Source organism: Apiospora marii (genome assembly GCF_038362585.1).
Source record: "Apiospora marii strain CBS 49790 chromosome Unknown utg000013l_segment0_segment0, whole genome shotgun sequence".
In the NCBI taxonomy this organism is placed as follows: domain Eukaryota; kingdom Fungi; phylum Ascomycota; class Sordariomycetes; order Amphisphaeriales; family Apiosporaceae; genus Apiospora; species Apiospora marii.
In genome coordinates, this window is record NW_027117384.1 from 2,790,143 (window position 1) to 2,805,089 (window position 14,947).

A 14,947-nucleotide genomic window follows, 5' to 3' on the forward strand; every position below is an offset into this window, starting at 1 on the left:
GAAATTTACTGGCGAGGAAAGTGCGGTTGGGTACGATTGGCCCTGAGACCTCTTATCGGAATAAACTATGGGTCTACTGATAAGCACACCTCTTCCTCACATTTTTCAGCCATCAAACGTCAAGCCACACACATTGGTTAGGATGGGCCCAGCACAATCAAGCCACGATTCAATGAACAACCGAGGCTCAGTCGTCCCGTCCCGAGGACATCATGTCTCAACAGGGGATTCCGCGTTCAGAATCCTTGAGTTGGCCATCTACCTTCACTACATGTAGAAACTGTTCATATCTATCTTCAGTCAAGCCCAGGCGTTGATTCTGATACCACCCTACTTGAATGCTTCCATTTACATTTTGAACACACTGATATGGCTTCAATAACACAGCCGAAGGTCATCTTGTTCGACATCGGTGGGGTAGTTGTGAGTGCCCGCTATCCGCTCCCTCAGTCCCGTCTCTCCACACAAGATGAACCCCAGTGAAGTCAGTTACATGCATTTCCCGGGGAAATGACTACTCAGGCACCACAAACATGCGTGAGTGTATATCTTGCTAATGATGAATGATGTTGGTGCCTAGGTGGTATCGCCATTCCAAGCTATTCTTGATTATGAACTTAGCCTAGGTATCCCTCCTGGATGGGTCAATTATTCCATTTCCAAGACCGCTCCCAACGGGCACTGGCACAAGATCGAGAGAGGTCAGATACCCATGGATGATGCCTTTTACGCAGGGTTCAGCGAGGACCTGCATGATGCCTCGAGATGGGAGGCCTTCTACCAGTCCCAGCAAAGCAAGCACCCAAGCCTGCCAAAGGAGCTGCCGCCGGTGCCCAAGATTGACGCGAAGTGGCTGTTCAACTACATGATGTCAAGCTCGACCGGCCCTGATCCTTGGATGTTCCCGGCCCTCAAGAAGCTGAGAGACAGTGGCAGGTACATCATAGCAGCCGTCAGCAACACCGTCGTATTTCCTCCTGGCCACGCCCTACACCAAGAGGATTTCTTCAGCGGGCCCGTGAAGGAGCTCTTTGATGTGTTTGTGTCCAGTGCGCACGTCGGACTGCGCAAGCCGGACTCGAAGATGTACGAGTACACGCTTGGTGAGGTGAACAAGTTCGCTCTGTCTCGCTCCGGTGACAAGAGGGGCAAGGCCCTGCGACTGGAGGCCGGCATCAGGCCTGAAGACATCTTGTTTCTTGACGACATAGGGGAAAACTTGAAGGCGGCCAAGAAGCTCGGGTTCCGCACGATCAAAGTCAACTTGGGCAGGGCTTTCGAAGCCGTGGAAGAGCTTGAGAAGATAACTTCTCTAAAGCTTGCTGGGGACTATCCCAGGATACCTATCAAACCCAGATATGTTGGTCCCAAAGCGAAGATTTGAATCATATACCCTTGTAGCTTCAGGTTTCTTTCTCATGAATATACATAAAGCAATGCCCCGGCGATAGCCTGAACAGCCATTGAATACTATGCTCGTAATCTAGTTAAGGGGCAAGGAGCAGGCAGTGACGACTTGGGATGGTAGGGAGTCTTATACCGGATTCCTACGCATCTCTCCGAAGCTGCACCTCAAAAATCCCGGTCCCATGGCATGGAGTTCTTGATAATGTTTGATGACTGCTATATGGTCATACCTTCAAGAGGCGGAAAACGGTTGTAAGTGAAGCGTCTGCCCTTACGCCCGCGATTGCTGGGTCTGGGTGGACCTACTACGTAAATGACCCAACCTGTTTGACCGCGGCAGTCACGCAGCTGGCTAGTCGAGGCACCCCACCAACATCTCTCCGCATAACTTCGACAACAAACACCTTCAACAACCAGCAATAAATCAAAAGTGTTTTCTCCTACTACTGGAACTGCCTCACGAAACCTGTAGTTTTCGACGCTCGAGTAGATTTTTCTCCAGCATCTCCCGAGACAATGGCCGCTGCAGAGAACCCCTCCAAGAAACCCCGCCTCGACGGCGAAGCTGCTCTGCCGGCGCTCCCTGAAGGCCCTGTCATCTACAACCAGCTTGTCCTGCTTGGAGATTCTCTTTTCCAGTTTTCTTCCAAGGTCTCGGACGGGTTTTCTTTCCATGGTGCCATTCAAGACTGTACGTCATATCACTGCCACTCAGGAACTCTGCTCAGTATACTTACTCTCTGATATCATCAGTGTGCATGCGCCGCCTAGACGTGATCAACAGGGGCTTCTCAGGCTGGAATACCAAGAACGTAGTCAGGTACTTGGAGAAGATCTTCCCGCCGCGCTCCGAGGCCACTCCAAGGATCGAGTATCTGGTAAGTTCCCCGGCTTGGCAGCATGTCTCCTTGGTGACCATGTCTGACCGAAGGCGTTTAGCTCGTGTTACTCGGAGCGAATGATGCAGCTCTTGAGTTGGACACTGCCTCTCAGCATGTGGACGAAGAGGATTATAGGTCGAACCTGAAGGCCATCATTACACACCCCAACATAACGGCCCACAATCCTAAGATTCTGCTCGTGACCCCTCCCCCATTGGATGAAATTATGGCCGAGATGCAGGATAAGGAGAAACACGGACAGGCGGTTCGACAAGCGGCTGTCAGCGCCAAGTACTCCGATATCGCACGCCAAGTGGCTGCAGATGTCCCTGGCACTGTGTTGGTCGATCTGCAGAAGGCCATCATGGAGGCGGCCATTGCAGCTACTCCAGATCTGGACGATAAGGGGCTTAGCAAGGCTGGCCTGCCGCTCGGGTACCCTGGCAGCATCAGGGGCGGCTTGGAGCAGATGCTTCCGGATGGCTTGCACATGAGCGGTCAAGCGTATCGCGTGTTCTTCGACGCTGTGAAGGAGCACATCGGCCCCTTCCCCAAGGACAACGATACCGGGTTCGTTCTACCTGGCTGGAGGAAGACCAATCCCGTGAACCACAAGGGTGAGAAGATTTACGAAGAATGAGACTTCGCGTGGAGAATAGGGCTGTGTGTGAGGTGTGATGTGGTAAGATCAGACCAGCTTTTGTGACTTACAGGGCGATAGACTCAATATCAAGACATGGCTACATCATGCAGACAACATGCACCTGCACAACCGAGGCCGGCAATTGACATCCGGCTCGCCCCGTGAAGATATCTGCAGGAGTGTTCATCTGTTGCAGGCATCAGATATGATGTATCATATTGCCTCATCAGTTACAATGACCGGGTTTGGACGTCGGCGCCAAGCTCCGGAATGATACCCGGTGCAGAGATCAATTCGGCTGCCGACATTGACACCGTGAGTCAGAACTTAAGACGCCATGGCGTCGAGGTTGCAAGAATGTTGGTATTGCCGGGTGATGAGACTTGACCATCGAGTCTAGCCCTGACCAACGACGACAACAAGGATGATAACGAGGGGCGCAGAAAGCACGACGGATTTGGCCAAGATCGCTCATGGTGTGTCTCGACTTCTCCAACGGGATCACAATGCAAGGAAGTGTGGGTCTATTTTGATACCACAGACGAACAACTCTAGCAAACCGCATGCACCTATGAGGTAAGGAATGAGTAACAATGAATGAAACACTCCCGATAGATTGGGTTATGTAAGATAGATGCTGGTATCTATCTTCAACCCAAACAGGTAAGCACTGCGGCTGACAATCAGGTGGTGTAACCAAACGGGCGCCTTGTTGCCCGAGCACAATAGTTTGTGTTATCCAGCACGATCAACCGAATCTATGGGAACAATGCGTTAACGTGCCTAAACTCCCGAAAAATCATCCTATTATGCAGGTATGCATCTCCGTGTCACGCCCCCATCGTACAGGCCTTATTCTGACAGATGAGGGGATAAAGTCTCGGTGATACGCGACGCTCGGATTGGTACCCGGCCATGAGCCCTCCTCACATACTAGAAGGCAGCCTCCCGTGGTGTTCAGAGGCTGCGATGGGCAACATTAGCATATAAACAAACCCCGTTTCACCGCTACTTCGCCGCCTGGGGAGAATTGTGTGTGGCTGCAGCACAGCTGCACCCTTGTCCCATTCATCCCTAGATATCAAACGCCCTGAAATCCTCTCTCGACTTGTACAAGGAAAAAGTGACTCCACTGCCTCATGGCAAATGAGCTCTCGACAGATAAAGTGTATCACCGTTCGATCCTACAACGTGTTAAGCACTCGTACCTGTGAGACATTGGACAGACAACTGCATATGCAGACCTCACTACCACTCACCCTTATCAATTTCAAATATCAACTCAGGGTGACTTGGCCTGCTCCGGATCATCGCATTAGTCTCGACTTCCCCCCTTTTCTTCTTCCTCGCGTAGGTCCTGAGCAATCGGCTGCTGAGACGACAGGAAAAAACGCTTACCTGCTTCGACCTGGTGGATCTTCAGGGCTGTTTGCTGACCATTCGCTTCTCACATCCCGTCTCTCGTCATTGCGTAAGGGGACAACAGGAGTTTGGTCAAGGCCTGGGATCGAATGGCCCGAATGGCCCGAATGATTGATTGCAATCTCGCATACCTATGACATAATGTCATTCGATGGCGACGGACCATGACCTTCCAGGAGGCGAAGGGGATCGGCCCTCTTCATCTTCCTTGTACTGGGGACTTGTCAACGTCAACCGAGAGACATCGTAGCTCCGGGCGGGAGTATATAAACCTCGAGGAGGTCGGGTGGATGGGCAGCAAGTCTTACTCCCTAAGACAAACACAGTCCCTTGAATAACTACTTTACCTCTTCGTATCATCATCGACGGCAAGACCCAAGTTCAAAATGACTACCTCAGCCGACGCTCAAGTTCACCAATACTCCCACATCAACGGCTCATCTGAGGATCTCCTGGAGCGGTTTGCCGTTTCGGAAATCTGCAAGGGATGGCCGGTATATCGTGATGCTTCAGAATGGAAGAACTACCGCGGCCTGTTCTGCAAAGAGGCTATGGTTTGGACCAGTGAGCAACAACCTACCACTTTCTCTATCCGTCTCCTTTGTCTATCGGCAACTTCCATCAGTTCGCAGTTACGCACACAAAAACACCTCATCACCATTAATTCAACCAGCAATTGCACTTGGCTAACAGGAGGGGCCATGCCCGCCCACCCCAACCACAGCTTGGAGCAAAGGCCAGACCGTTGACAACTTTATCGCCATCTCAAAGCGGGGCAAGGACCGCGGCGACTTCATCATGCACCGCGAGTGCGGGACCCTCGTCGAGGTCTCGCAGTCGCACCCGGACCGCGCCATCGGCAAGATGAAGGCGACCATCACGCAGCGCTTCAAGACCCAGGCGTCGCAGGCCAACGTCTTCTGCCCCGAGGGGACCGAATACGACGTCGACTGCGACTGCCGCTTCATCTTCTTCTGCGTCAAGGAGAAGAAGCAGCCCGATGCCGCCGGCGCCAGGGGAGAGTGGAAGGCCAAGTACGTCAAGCTCTTCTACGAGAAGGACAAGGTCGTCCCCGTCGACGGCAACCGCGCGCCCACCTTCGATCCGGAGCTGCTGGCTTCCTTCCCCGAGGGCTATCGCCATCTCGCGGCCGCGCAGAGCGGGCTGGGCTACCCGGTCACGCGCTGCCTGCCCACGGCCCGCAACCACGGCGCCTGGCACGCCATGTACGGCAAGATGGAGCAGTGGCTCGCGGGGTACGACGTGGACCTGGTCTGCGATGACGATGGCAACGGCAACGAGGGTCTTGACAAATTAAGCTCCCCGACGAAGAAGAATGGCGTCAACAGCAACAAGCGCAAGGGCGTTGATGACGAGGGGCTGCTTTCGGATGACCGCGCGGACGCGGCTAGGGTCAAGACGTCGGCGGCTGCTAATGGGGGCAGCAGCACCAACGGATACCACGGAAATGGGGGTGGTCCCGTGGCTCTCAACTGCGGGCTTGATTGCGAGAAGAACGGGCTGGGCCAGGAGATTGGGTTTGAGAGCGTGCACTGAGCGAGGACTTGCAAGCCATTGGTTAGGTCACTACGTCACGAGATCACGATGGTGATGGAAAGGAATGTTGTCTCGGGGGTCACAAAAATTGGTTCGCGGTAGCTGGTAGATGATTCCATCAATAGAACATGAATTACAGTTTCGGCCACACACACACACACCCCCCTGAATGCCACTTATCCGATGATCTCTCGCTCAGTTCTTGGGGGTTCGGGGTTCGGAGTGCGGATTTAAGCAAGCAGTTCGGAGGAGGGCCGGGCCAATGGTCGCCGCCACATGATCTCACGGCTGCCCCCTTAGGCAAAGTCAAGTTGCCGGACAAGCGCACACAGAGCCAGGACTTCGTCCCTCTGAGAAATCAGAAGAGTTGCAGAGGATTTGGAGCCCATTCTGACGATACCGCCAATGGCGCTGATAGGGGTCGTGCCATTTCCCATTTCTTCCTCCCCCTCTTTGCCTGTCTCGTTCCCCTCACAGTTTGGCCCGGGATGCCCCAGCTACATCCGAGTCTTCACCATAACCGCACCGCAAAGCGCATATAGGATCAAGTATCATTCCGAGTGGGATCTGCCGGAAGGGTCTGCTAGGGCATTGGGAAAAAGGGCGCGATCTGCGGCTTCCCGTGCTGGGCGCGATCGGAGGCCGACCGAATACATACTGAATGAATGAATGGCTGGGCGGGCCTCGACGACTGGCTTTGGGATTCCGGCAGTTAGGCAGGAGAAGGAAGCTGATCAGCTCCCAATAGCTATTATTATTACTAGTACCTGCTGCTATTTGCAAGCATGAGCTTGTATGTGCCCAGTCATCCGATCTTTCTCGCGAGTAAGTAAGTTCTAGGCAGCTTTTTCTTTTCTGCCACGGTAAGGGTTCGAAACGATTCCGTGGGGTTTCGTAACTGGGACGCGTGAGGTACGCACATACCTACCCAGTCGCGATATGCGAAAGGTTGGCTGGCGGTGGTTGGGCTGTGAAGGGTTATAGCCGGTCGCTTTCCTATGCATGTAGGGTTTCCGTCGACTATAACACGATCCTGCGGCGGGGAAAAGAGGTGATCTCCGACGACAGCCTCACTTTTCTCGTAAATGAGCTGGCTAGGGGTCTGGTTTCCCCATCGCCCATCCTAAATGCTGTTAGTATGCGAGGATGGGCCCGGTATAGTAAGCCTCTAGATCTCTCGCTAGAAGGACATACGATGGGGATAAGGGTTCTAGATCTTCTTTCATGCACGGAGGATGAGGTGGCCTCCTATCCTAGGCCGTTACTATACTCACCTTACGACAGTAGTGAGTAGTTTTACACGTAGGGGTTCGTTCGCATAATGCGGCCCAATATATCGTATTGCACGATTGGTGGCTTTGGGGAGGAACGAGGAGGGGAGTGCCGGTTCGCGGTTCGCGGAGGATTCTGCCCAACGTCGTCCTAGTCGACACACTGCACTGTATTGGATCTGCCACTAGCCTGGCGGTTCGATTAGGCCTCTCCGGCAAATGGGACCCCTAGCCGCTGAGAGGTCCTAATTGGAATCGTCCCATTCCCAATGCGACAACAGCCTTCATTGAATTGCGAATTGATGCGAGTCTATACCATTGATTGCGGCGCAATGGGCTTGCCAGTTAGTGCTGTTTACTTTTCTACTCGTGCATAATCTAACTAACGTCCGTCATCTGCAGCGATGCCTGAAGCTGCATTGAGGTATGTACATGTAATTGCATACTATCATCTCGTCTAATGTACGTAAGGAGGCAGGCACCTACAGTAAGCAAGCAAGCAAGCTGCAAGCAAGGAGGAAAGTTAATCTCGTTGTCGAAGCTTCAGGGCTGATCGATCAGTCTAAACTTTGCTGTTACTGATCTGATCTATCTGCACGGATAAGACAGCACAGGCGAAGCCAAGCAAAGTCACGGCTAAACGGCTGGTTCACTCATGCGTGTGCACTTCTTGCGGGACGATACGATGGAGAGCGTTTCTTTCCATCCTATTGAACAATCCCTATCTATGAAATCGCGATGCCCTTTTGTGTGTACCAACTTTTTCATCAACACTTACGTACGCATTCCAATTCTGGCATGCGCAGCAGAGCGCAGATCGAACCCTATTCTGGCGCACTAAATTAGAGGGCGTCCTTCATGTAATGGGTTTTTTGCCCGGAACTGCTAACCAAAAAGCTTGGCCTGGACCATTTTGGGCACTGGCAGTTGAACCACACCCTCCACACCAGCCACGATTGGTTGGGTTGGAATACTGGACACTCCCGGTGGCCCCCTGTCAGCCCTGACGTGATGCTGCATGGGCAGATCCCATGGAACGGGCTTCCTTGGAACTGGCGGTCATGAGAGATGGGGAGCGAGATAGGAACCAACGAGACGAAAGCACCGCATTGCCAATTTGGGGTCCACGGGGTGGTTGAAGAACTGACTGACAGTCTTCACCTTACTTTCTGCTTACCTAGGTAGGCATAAATTACCGGTCTCTACTCCGAAGAGATGCATACGTACATAGACACGCGAGCTGAAGACCTTTATGACGAGGTGACAGTTGATGATGGAAGTGTCAAGAGTCAAGGGCACTGACTGGTCGACCGAAGGCCATGATTCCATACCGACTGAAATTAAGGTTTGCAAAACCTTTGCGCGATTGCCCTGGCTTAGTAGTAGTGGCAGGCCTTCGTACTTAGCTACAGCACTTCCTACTCGCCCTTCTCCCGGTCTGATCGGCCCCTAGCCGATATTGAGTTTTCTCCCTCGTCGCTAGTCGCCAGCCTACCGAGAAGCGATTATCGAAAGGCGTCGATCTGGAGTATGCCGATGCCTCCGACGGGTCCCATTTTTTCGCGTCTCGTCCCGCACGCTGCCCGCCACCCCAATGCCGTTCCCGGAGACGTTCAAGGCCATCGTGCCACGGGGGAGTGATCGGCCCTGATCGACGACAAACCCAGGTCGCGAGGAGGCAAGAGGGCCTTCCCCCATCGCCATGATGCCGCTGTCAACGTAAACCTGCATGCCCACCGCTCGAATTTTCGGCGTTGGACCAGGCGCAAACACGGCGAAACGCTCATCAGATGGCAGGTAACTTTGGCTGGTGGTTCCTCCCCACCTGCCACCGCCCAGCAAAGAAAGCACAGGCGAGGGAGGAGCTTGGATGATTTGCCCCAATGCCCACGGCCTACTTCCGGTACCAACTGACCACCAACCAGTATTTCAGTTTACCGAGCTGAGCGAACTCACCGCTGCTGGCACCGTCTGGGGAGAAAAACAGCGCCAGTGTATCGAAGGATATACCCGGTTTATTGGCGAAACACAGGTCGGTGGTTGACGTGTCGCATAGTGTGCTGAAAGTACAGTACTGAAGCCATCCCGGCCGGTCTTCCCATAATACTAGGCCGTCTGTGACAAAGTATTCATCTGCTGCTAGCCACCAACAACCCAAGTGCGCGCATGGCTGCTTCAAGTCAATGCTAGCAGGCTAGTGCATTGCCCGACCATGGGTACCTCGGAGATGTTCGTCTGAACAGAGCATTTTCGCTTTTATTATTATCTCACAGGGCCCAGCTGGGCAAGTTACATTAGGTACAAATTGTATCTGTCTATCAAGGATCAAAATCTAATCGGCTGACTACGACACACAATCGAGGAATTCCATCCTGGACAACTTCCGAGTTCCGCATTTCATGTCCCTCGCCTTGGAAGCCAAGGCAGGAGAAAAAAAAAAAACTGCTGCCAGGGGTGTGCTCGTGACGCGGAGCAGCAATGTGAGACTCCCCATTGGCCAGGTGCACCCTTCTCCGCATCCGCAGAGCGCCTGGAAGCTCTGCCAAAAACCCTGCCCTCTAGGCATTACTTCATTTGCGACGCTGACTCGCGTCGACTCTGGGCCCTGACGGACACTAGGGCAGTTACTGAGGTGCCATCGTTCAGTGTTCACCCTTACGAGGCGAATGTCTGTCATGTCGGCCTTGATCCTTATGACTCTTCCAAATCAATTGACGAGAATGGCGAGCGCGAGCGCGTGAGCGAGTGAGAATGAGTGAATGTGTGTCATTGATGCGGTGCTACTGTACCTATGCACGACCTGCATCTCAACCAACAGGTTATCTGTAATTTGGAAGGATATTGCCCAAGGGATCCAAGGGTTGCCGACGAAGCCGCGTTGAGAGGGGCACTATCGACTAGGGTTCTTCCTCCTTGGCCGCTACGCTCCTGCTCAGCGCTCTGCTACGCATGCGACGCCCCAGTCTTTGGGTCTGCCATGCTCGATTGGGGAGCACTACATCATAGGCAGATCATCTGCAAGGTTACCCGACCAGTCCCTCATAGCCGGTTCAGTCATCAACATCAGTATCGCATCAATCGCTACTCAATCCTCTACTCAGCAACACGATAACCTAACGTTCATCACACCAAGAGCCAGCCTTTTCTCTCTTCCGCACACACGCAGCCCCCCCCATACTGTATACCGCCTGCGACAATCAAAGGACGCATCCCACTTTCGCATTCTTTCGTTCTTTTGCGGCCGCAAGCAACAGCAGCAGCACCAGCAGCAGAAGAAACAACCGATTGACAATTAAACGGTGTCGCTCGAGCCAATTTGCCCATCTGCCATCTGCCGTCAGATAATAGCGAAGGGCAGGGGAAATTGAGACAGCAGCTTTCTTGGGGCGACCAGGACCTTCCCTCCAACACTGCGCCGGATTTGGTTTATCTCAAACAGCAAACTCTCCCGCTCAAGACGCATGCTTCCAGCGCCTTTTGGGGACAATAATGACTTTTGTATGATTCACTGAACCGTAGGTGTCCCATTTCCCTTTGTCTTGGGGGGCACAGAGTCCCAGAATACCCATCCGGCCGCTACCATGCCCATATGCTGCTTCCCTGTTTTGCATTCCCCTCCACATACAGTACATGCTTTGCTTAACACACACCAACACCTCCTGGCCTAACCTACCACAATGATCCCTACATGCCTGTGATGCTTTCACCGCCCAAGTTTGGCCAACGCATTCGTTACATTCACCTAGTGCTCGGCATTGCCGCATAATAAGCTGAGGTAGCTTATTTCGGTCGCGTCGTCTCGCCTTACCCAGCGAGTCGTGCCTAAATTCATCCCGAGACAACTCCTTGTTACCCACTCTTATTTCTTCTATACCTATTCACCTATACCACACCCTCCCGTTCTTTGTATTAGATATTGGCCTAGCCTCCCCCCTCCCCTAGACCCTAGGTTGCTTGAGGAAGATGTTGGTGCTTGCGACACGTCCTAACAAACCGCGAAAATGACAGAATCGGAAGATCACTACCTTCGGCCAGACCACTACTCAAATCCATTGACGGGCAACGTCTACTACAGACCGCGGCACCGCTTGTCAGATCGTCCACCCGCCCTGCCAGTGCCCCCTATACAGCCACGGACACGACGACCACAATCGATCCATATCGTCTCGTATCCTTCAGGCTACATTCCTCCCGAGCTGAGGCCTGTCAACTACCCGAAACCCAAACGGTCTTTTAGGGTTGACAAGGAGCAGGCACGAGCTGATCGACAGCCCAAGAGCCCCAAATCCAAAACCTCCAAGAGAGCCGCATTCGAGAGGATATTTGCGCCGATCAAGGAGCATTTCTCCCAGTACGTTGCCACCGACAGCGCATCGGCTCGAAGTGAAACCCCTCGGCCTAGCACGTCTAGCTGTCACCGGACGCTCCGACCAGTGCCAGAGATCTCGACACGGCCCATGTCTATGGTCTCCGTTCCGTCAATCGGGGCATCGGGTATGCCTCCTACGACAATGGTGGAGAACCGCCGGGCTCCCCTGCTGAACGCGGCTTTACAAAATTCGCATCGCAGCAGCATTATGTCTATGCGCTCTGCTAAGAGCATCATGAGTTCGGCGGTGACCGAGGTGCCTAAGCCAGTCGCTTCTGGAAGTGGTGTATCCTGTTCGATCATCCTCGCCGAGCCGAACGTTTTCCTGACGGGATTCGAGCACGACGGCCACCCGCGCCACGAGACAGCCAACTCGACTGCGCTTCTGCGGGGCAAGCTCCAGCTTGATGTTTCGAAGAACGTGAAACTGAAGTCGGTCACTTTGAAACTTGTCGGAAAGGCGAGGACGGAGTGGCCCGAGGGCATCCCGCCCATGAAGGTTGAGCAGTACGAGGAGGAGTCGCTACGGACGCAGGTTCTTACGTTTTTCCATGCGATGCACGAGACGTGGGAGACGCCATACGGCAACCAGTGCAATTACAACATCCGCCGCGGCACCGAAGGCGGCGCGAACCTCGCGGCCCAATCACAGCTGTCGTTGAGCCTGAAGAACCAATCCAGGGGTAACCTCACGGCGAAAGAGTATAAGCGACTATCACTGCAATCGGTCCAACAGCGCAGTTTCGGAAAGGGGGAGTCGCCCGGCGTTAATGCCGTGCAGAAGGGTTACAAGGTCTTTTACCCCGGTACTTACGAGTACTCGTTCGAGCTGCCCATCGACCACCACCAATTGGAAACCACCAAGCTACAGTTTGGCTCCGTAAAATGGGCGCTGGAGACAGTTGTCGAGCGAGCTGGCGCGTTCAAGCCCAACTTGCACGGGAGCAAGGAAGTCAGCATCGTCCGCGTCCCCGACCAGCTTTCGCTCGAGATGACGGAACCGATTTCGATCAGCAGGCAATGGGAGGACCAGCTGCACTACGACATTATGATTTCTGGCAAATCCTTCCCTATTGGAACGAAAATCCCCATCGCCTTCAAGCTGACGCCCCTTGCCAAGGTTCAGGTGCACAAGCTTAAGGTGTTTGTCACCGAATCGATTGAATACTGGACCAACGACCGCCGTGTCACTCGCAAGGACCCCGGAAGAAAGATCCTGCTGCTTGAGAAGTCGGCCGGCAAGCCCATGGACAAGCAATTTGAGAACTCGGAAATCAACATATTGAGCGGTGGTGAGCTCTCGCCCGACGAGAGACACGAAGCACGAGTTGCAGCCGCCCGGAGACGGAGTCTGGAGGCATCGAGGAGTCACACGGCGCCACACCCGCTACCCGACCCATCCGACAACTTACTTGGCGATTTGGACCTAGGCTTGGAGTCGTATTGGGGGTCGACCGAAATTGAGATGAACGTGCAGATCCCGACGTGCGACCAAATGGCCAAGGACAAGACTGTCCGCCTGCATCCCGACTGCAGCTGGAAGAACGTCAATGTCTATCATTGGATCAAGGTAAGTTAAGCCGGCGGAAGTACCCCTTTTTGACTCGGTCGAGACTAATTGAATTTGACAGATCGTTATGCGCATCTCGCGACTTGACCCGGAAGACCCAGCTGGCAAGCGCAGGCGGCACTTTGAGATCAGCATTGACTCGCCGTTTACTGTGCTCAACTGTCGTGCGACACAGGCTAACACTAGCCTGCCCGAGTACTCTGGCGCGGAGCAACCCATGTACCACCAGCAGGCGACTTGCGGATGCCACGACGCTAACATTATTGCGACGAACCCATCCCCGTCCTCGAGCACTGGCACCATCCCCTCAGTCGAGCCCACTCCCATGAGTGTCGAACCGTCACCTCTGGCGCCACCACCCGTCGCACACCTCGGATCGCAAGCACAAGCAGGCGGCACACAGGCAGTACAGCGCCAACAAGGTACTCCTCAACAGCAGCAGCAACAACAACAACAACAACCGTCGCGACCAATCCATCTGATGCGCTACCCCTCTTTCAACCCGCCCGCTTTTGAGGAGGACGAAGCGCCGCCGCCATTGGCTGATCTGCCCCCGCAATACGATATGGTCGTCGGCACTCCTAGTGTGGACGGCTTGGCGGACTACTTTGCCCGACTGGCCGATTACGATGAGGGCGACAGCGACAGCGGCGATGAGGACTTCGGCCACCCCAGCCGCATCACCGGCAGGAACGGACGGGTCAACGTGGCGAACCCCCGCACGCCTGGCGGACGGTCGATCCCGAGCCGCAGTGTGGAAATCCAGCGACCCCCTTTGCCGCAACTGACTATGGCCGGCGCCTTGACACAACGACGAGGATAAACCTCCTCCCTACCTCCTACTCTACTGGAGGCTTTTTGAAACGTTTTTATATACCTGAGACCTACCTGCAGGACGACGACGACGACGAACCTGGGGAAAAGAGCAAAGATCTTGCTTGTTTTTGATTGGGCATTAATCGGAGTTAAAAGGAGGGGGATACTTTTTGTGTTTCTTACAGTGGAAAAGATGATACCTTTTGATGAAAGCAAATGTGCTGCATGTCTTTGAATGTTGGAAAAGAAGTTACTTTACTACTACCCGGCGGCGCAACACTGGAATTTTTATTACGGGGGGAGGGGCCGGAAAGATGATACCTATGCATGCATTGTAGACAAAGGGAAAGGGGGGCAGAGACCGACGGCGGGGCGAAAGCTGGATCAATCAATCAATAGATGGAGGGTCTAATTATTACTTTTTCTTTTGTTGTTGCAACCACTCTCTCGCACACGCGCGCAAAGCATTGATGGATGGGCTCCTTGAGGGGCACGAGATGAGAATGCATTCTTCTTCATTATCGACATCATTATCATGGCTTGGGCGTATTCGTGTTTTCGAAGCAATGCATTACCTACTTGCCTATTATACCATCTTCATAGCCTCCTTAGCCTACAATTTGGATGTCCTCCTCTACTATTGCTCCCACCGCCGGCCTCTTGTGGCATGTTACTGTACACGGTGACTGAGACACGCTCTCCACTCCGCTCCTTGCCCACGTTCACAGTCACGACAGTGGGTTCCGAGACATGCGGGGATGGGATTGTGGTTGGTTTACTTGGGATCTGTCTGAGTCATCGGAGGGTTTTTGACCCCCCTTTTCAATTGAATTGGATTCGGATACGGGTAAGGGTGGTGTCTTAGTTGCTGTCACCTGGCCCTCGACATGCCTTTTCCCCTTCTTTTCAATTCCATTCCGTCTGAGTTTCCGTCACATTAGACTCTCCTAACCTTCACATGCGACCCTTCCGGATAAGGGGGTCCCTTCAAGTTGAGACATGGGGATCTGA

At 53.6% G+C, this 14,947-nt stretch overlaps 4 protein-coding genes across 4 annotated transcripts; all 4 read left to right on the forward strand.

Annotated features, from left to right (window-relative positions):
• Nucleotides 1-533: 533 nt before the first annotated feature.
• PG985_015970 (microsomal epoxide hydrolase) lies at nucleotides 534-1,384 on the forward strand (the record flags this gene model as incomplete). The annotated part of the gene is made up of 2 exons (XM_066835736.1): nucleotides 534-537; nucleotides 627-1,384. 2 exons carry the CDS (start codon nucleotides 534-536, stop codon nucleotides 1,382-1,384), a joined length of 762 nt encoding a protein of 253 aa, XP_066676939.1.
• A 539-nt stretch (nucleotides 1,385-1,923) lies between these two features.
• On the forward strand, nucleotides 1,924-2,928 carry PG985_015971 (GDSL-like Lipase/Acylhydrolase; the record flags this gene model as incomplete). Its single annotated transcript, XM_066835737.1, has 3 exons — nucleotides 1,924-2,098; nucleotides 2,161-2,285; nucleotides 2,347-2,928. The coding sequence occupies 3 exons, from the start codon at nucleotides 1,924-1,926 to the stop codon at nucleotides 2,926-2,928; spliced, it is 882 nt and encodes a 293-aa protein (XP_066676940.1).
• A 1,811-nt stretch (nucleotides 2,929-4,739) lies between these two features.
• On the forward strand, nucleotides 4,740-5,910 carry PG985_015972 (Pea pathogenicity protein 2; the record flags this gene model as incomplete). Its single annotated transcript, XM_066835738.1, has 2 exons — nucleotides 4,740-4,917; nucleotides 5,078-5,910. The coding sequence occupies 2 exons, from the start codon at nucleotides 4,740-4,742 to the stop codon at nucleotides 5,908-5,910; spliced, it is 1,011 nt and encodes a 336-aa protein (XP_066676941.1).
• Nucleotides 5,911-11,182: 5,272 nt separating this feature from the next.
• On the forward strand, nucleotides 11,183-13,943 carry PG985_015973 (arrestin domain containing protein; the record flags this gene model as incomplete). The annotated part of the gene is made up of 2 exons (XM_066835739.1): nucleotides 11,183-13,120; nucleotides 13,182-13,943. The coding sequence occupies 2 exons, from the start codon at nucleotides 11,183-11,185 to the stop codon at nucleotides 13,941-13,943; spliced, it is 2,700 nt and encodes an 899-aa protein (XP_066676942.1).
• Nucleotides 13,944-14,947: the final 1,004 nt, after the last annotated feature.